The sequence below is a fragment of the Mesoplodon densirostris genome, chromosome 1 (genome assembly GCF_025265405.1).
Source record: "Mesoplodon densirostris isolate mMesDen1 chromosome 1, mMesDen1 primary haplotype, whole genome shotgun sequence".
Classification (NCBI taxonomy): domain Eukaryota; kingdom Metazoa; phylum Chordata; class Mammalia; order Artiodactyla; family Ziphiidae; genus Mesoplodon; species Mesoplodon densirostris.
The window spans coordinates 209,230,129-209,234,920 of NC_082661.1; the positions used below are offsets into that span (position 1 = coordinate 209,230,129).

Here is a 4,792-nt window from a genome sequence, read left to right on the forward strand (position 1 = left end):
GGGAAGAAATTGTATTTAATTAGATTAATTAATTCATCATTTTAAGTTGAAGTATAGTTGATTTACAATGTTGTGTTAGTTTTAGGTGTACAGCACAGTGATTCATATATATATATTCTTCTTCAGATTCTTTTCCATTATAGGTTATTACAAAATATTGAGTATAGTTCCCTGTGCTATAGAGTAGGTCCTTAGTGGTTATGAGAGTCACTCTTTAAACAGCAGAATCTTGGAGTGTACAGTGAAGGGAGGCCGAGCGGCTCCGCGAGCTCCTCTCTCTCCACTTTCCCATAGAGAAGCCCTGACTGGCCGCTGAGGGCGAGCCACACACACGCCCTCGCGCCCGGCGAACCCGCGCGGTCAGTATCATAGGACACAGGCTTTGCCGCAGTTCATCTTCCTCCCTGTGTACTTTCCGTTTGCCTTCCTGGAATTCTGCTGCATCACAGAAGCTGGAAGTTCCGATGTTCCATTGAACTCACGATGGAAAGTCTTGACTTGACCGGTCAGAGTAATGAAAGGCAGTCATAGAAATAAAGATTATTCCGCAGAAGGAGAAGGAGCTGGAAAACGACCAAAACGAAAGTGCCTTCAGTGGCATCCATTGCTAGCAAAGAAACTTCTTGACTTTTCAGAAGAGGAAGAAGAGGAAGACCAAGAGGAGGATATTGATAAGGTTCAACTTCTTGGGGCCGCGGGTCTAGAGCAAGATGGTGAAACTGAAGATGATGAATCACCAGAACAGCGAGCCCGGAGACCAATGAATGCATTTCTCTTATTTTGCAAACGTCATCGCTCTCTTGTACGTCAGGAACACAGGAACAGGCTTGATAACCGAGGTGCTACCAAGATACTAGCTGATTGGTGGGCTGTTCTCGATCCAAAGGAAAAGCAGAAATACACAGACATGGCCAAGGAGTATAAACATGCATTTATGAAAGCAAATCCTGGCTACAAATGGTGTGCTACCACAAACAAGCCTGTGAAATCCCCAACATCCACTGTCAATCCACGGGAGAAACTGTGGGCCTTCCCATCTGACTCTTCAAGAGCCTTGCCAAGCCCCAAGAAAACAAAGCCTGAAGAAATGCCTCAGCTTAACTTTGGGATGGCTGATCCTACTCAAATGGGAGGCCTGAGCATGCTGCTTTTAGCTGGAGAACATGTTCTTGGTACACCAGAGATATCCTCTGGCACTTGCAGGCCTGATGTTTCAGAATCCTCTGAATTGCGTCAGGAGTCACCATTATTTCAGTTTGCCGAGATATCTTCAGGTACCTCCCACCCTGATGTTCCGTCAAAACAATGTCAAGCATCAGCCTTGTTTCAGTTTGCAGAGATCTGTTCGAAGACTTCACAGTTGGGCGGTGCTGAACCTGTAAAACGCTGTGGAGAGTCTGCACTCTTTCAACTGGCAGAGATGTGCCTGGCATCAGAGGGGGTGAAAATGGAAGAATCAAAGCTAATAAAAGCCAAAGAATCAGATGGCGGAAGAATTCAAGAACTGGAGAAGGGCAAGGAAGAAAGAGAAATGAAAATGGAGAAAATAGATGAAGCCAGGTTCCAGAAAGAAGCAGAATTTGAAAAATCAGCTAAGGAAAATGTAAGAGATTCTAAGGAATTAAGAAATTTTGAGGAGCTGCGAATGGATGATATAATGGGTATAAAAATGGAAGCTCCTAAAGCAATTAAAAAGGAAGAATTAGAGGAAGATCAAAAATGTAGTCACTTCCCTGATTTTTCTTACTCTGGCAGTAGCAAGATAATAATAAGCGATGTTCCCAGTAGGAAGGATCACATGTGCCATCCTCATGGCATTAGGATCATCGAGATTCCCACAGCGTTAAGCAAACCAGAAAAGCTAAAAAAGGAAAAGAAGAAAACCAAAATGGATCGACAGGGAAATGATAAATCCACACCCAAGAAGACTTGCAAAAAGAGGCAGTCCTCGGAATCTGATATCGAGAGTGTCATGTACACCATTGAAGCTGTTGCAAAGGGAGACTGGGGCATCGAGAAGCTTGGAGATACCCCTCGCAAGCAGGTGCATACATCCTCGAGTGGCAAGGGAAGCATTTTGGATGCCAAGCCACCAAAGAAGAAAGTGAAATCAAGAGAGAAGAAAATGTCAAAGGAGAGATCCTCAGACACCACCCAAGAGTCAAGACCTCAAGATTTTATCAGTATTTCTGCCAGCAAGAACATTTCTGGTGAGGTCCCAGAGGGTATAAAAGCAGAACCTTTGACCCCTACGGAGGATGCATTACCACCCAGTCTATCGGGACAGGCCAAGCCTGAGGACAGTGAGTGTCACAGAAAAATAGAGACTTGTGGCTCCCGGAAATCTGAGAGGTCTTGCAAAGGTGCTCTTTATAAAACCCTGGTGTCTGAGGGTATGCTCACCTCTCTGCGAGCTAATGTTGGCAGAGGGAAACGAAGGTCAGGAAAAGGAAAGTCCTCTGATCATGAAGAGTGTTGGCATGAAGAAAGCTGGACATTTCACCAGAGTGGGACCAGTGGAAGCAAGAAGTTCAAGAAGACAAAGCCAAAGGAAGACTCTCTCCTTGGCTCAGCAAAGCTGGATGAAGAATTTGAAAAGAAATTCAACAGCCTCCCTCAGTATAGTCCTGTTACATTTGACCAGAAATGTGTACCTGTCCCAAGAAAAAAGAAGAAGACCGGACATATGTCCTCAGAACCGACCCAAACCAGCAAAGGTCCTTTCCAGTCTCAGAAAAAGAACTTATTCCACAAAATTGTCAGCAAATACAAGCACAAAAAGGAGAAGCCTAATGTTCCGGAAAAAGGAAGTGGGGATAAATGGTCAAACAAGCAACTCTTCTTGGCTGCCATTCACCCTACAGAAGCCATATTTTCAGAAGACAGAAACACCACAGAGCCTGCTTATAAGGTTACAAATGCCCCATCCATTCCCAACACTCCAGAGCCAACAAGGGCGCAAGAACCCTTGGTGGGCAGTCAAAAGAGAAAAGCAAGGAAAACCAAGATCACACACCTTGTCAGGACAGCAGATGGCCGGGTATCACCAGCAGGAGGTACTTTGGATGACAAACCAAAGGAACACCTGCAGAGGAGTCTTGTTAAGGTGACCGAGACAGGCTGCAATGACGAATGCTCACACAACCGAGAGGCCACGGAGACGCGGAGCAGCACCCCGGAGATGCCCGCCGTGTCTGCGTTCTTCAGCCTCGCTGTGCCGGCCGAAGTGGCTGCCATGGAAAATGCATAGAAGTCAGAGATCAACTCCGCTCCCCCATGATGGACAGCCAAAAGAAATGCCCCCGACTCCTGTACTTATTTCTTGCGCTGACCAGTGAAGCGCCCTTTAATTGTAAAACATTGTGCTTTACCTACTACCCTAGCCTTGTCTTTATTGAGAGATGCTAGTGAGTCCATGTGGTGGCAGATAGAGACAGCAAACAAGTGCTTGTTGCCCTACACGGCCCAGATTCACTTGAAGCAGAAGTTGGCACCCTGGGCCAGTTTGTTCTTTCAGAACCCAGAGTCTTTGAGGGTGATGTTGTCTGTCTGATAATGAGCAGAAATGGGATGATCCTAGAGCTTTGCTTTCTATGGAAGGCTTTTGATGGTAATAGGTGGTAACTTGGTAAAAGGCTGCCTTTACTGTAGCTAATCCAGCATCTCTTTTACCAACCAGAGAGTGTGAAACTAGTTTCATATATTACCTAGCTATTCTTTCAAAACAAAAACCAAAAGCAAAAAAACAAAAACTGACACACTGCACTAGTTATTATTAGATATTCTTAGTCTTTTTTGTACATGGAGGTTTATGTTCTAAGATGGTTTATATAATAGGCTATACCTACATTTACATTGTAGAATAATATTAAAAAGCCTCTTCCAGAGACTCCCAAACAGCACGGGCAGGCAGATGTACCGCTGTTAGCGGTGTATGCTCGGCCTTGTGGTCCATATATTCTGCACTTTTATATTTGCCACCAGAGTGGTAGTTTGCTGGCACAAAGAGAAAGAGAGAGAAGAAGAAAAATTACAGTTCTTACAAGCAGAATTTTTTTCTTAGCCTTGAGTGACCAAGAAGAATTTGCTTGGGTCCAATTGTGGCGAATATTTTCCCAGACAGGGGAAGAGTCCAGCAGATTACAGATTACTGATGTTTTCATGCCTTGAGGATTCTTTTATTTTTACACAAGGGTCTGAGTGACCAATGGATCGTTCATACAGACAAAAAAAGAAAAATAGTATTCAGAAGTGACCTTAGGATTACTTCACTATTCAGAACACATTGAAGACACACTCACTTTGTGTGGTCTTTGAGCTACAGCCCTTTTACATCCATCCCAGACAGACTGGACGGGTAGCAATTGCTATGCACAGCCTAATTGGCACTGCAGGTTTTTAGAGCCATTTTGAGTTTTTGTGGTTACGGACGTATTGATGAGGGAGGTGTGCCTGACCAGAGTGGGACTCGCAGTTATAGATCCACCTGCAAGTTTCCTGTTTCCTTTTCATGTTTTGTTGCTTTTGAACATAAAACCAACCATACATATGCCAGTGCAACTGGATTAACTGGCTTAGAACATTCAACATATTGACTCCATCACCTGACGTTCACAGTATCTTGTTTCTTAGCAACAGATGCAAAGTGATAAATCAAAATTAGTCGGCGGCTACAGATTTTACAGGGTATTTGTTCCATAGCACAAAGTATTTCCCCACTCTTGCATCACAGCACAAACTACCAACTTTTAAGTATTGGATTCCAGCAATAATTTTTACTGGTTTTCAAACT

The 4,792-nt window shown here is 44.1% G+C and overlaps 1 protein-coding gene across 2 annotated transcripts; it reads left to right on the top strand.

Moving 5' to 3' along the window:
• The first annotated feature begins 514 nt into the window (after positions 1-514).
• LOC132486600 (HMG box transcription factor BBX-like) lies at positions 515-3,250 on the top strand. 2 transcript variants are annotated; one of them, XM_060094023.1, is made up of 2 exons: positions 515-2,717; positions 2,808-3,250. In XM_060094023.1, exons 1-2 carry the CDS (start codon positions 515-517, stop codon positions 3,248-3,250), a joined length of 2,646 nt encoding a protein of 881 aa, XP_059950006.1. The 2 variants fall into 2 exon arrangements, with proteins under 2 accessions (XP_059950006.1, XP_059949996.1); XM_060094013.1 differs by having other exon boundaries at positions 515-3,250.
• Positions 3,251-4,792: the final 1,542 nt, after the last annotated feature.

Bases quoted from the DNA above. Each gene is read 5' to 3' on its own strand.
- LOC132486600 (XM_060094013.1), top strand. From the start codon at position 515: ATGAAAGGCAGTCATAGAAATAAAGATTATTCCGCAGAAGGAGAAGGA.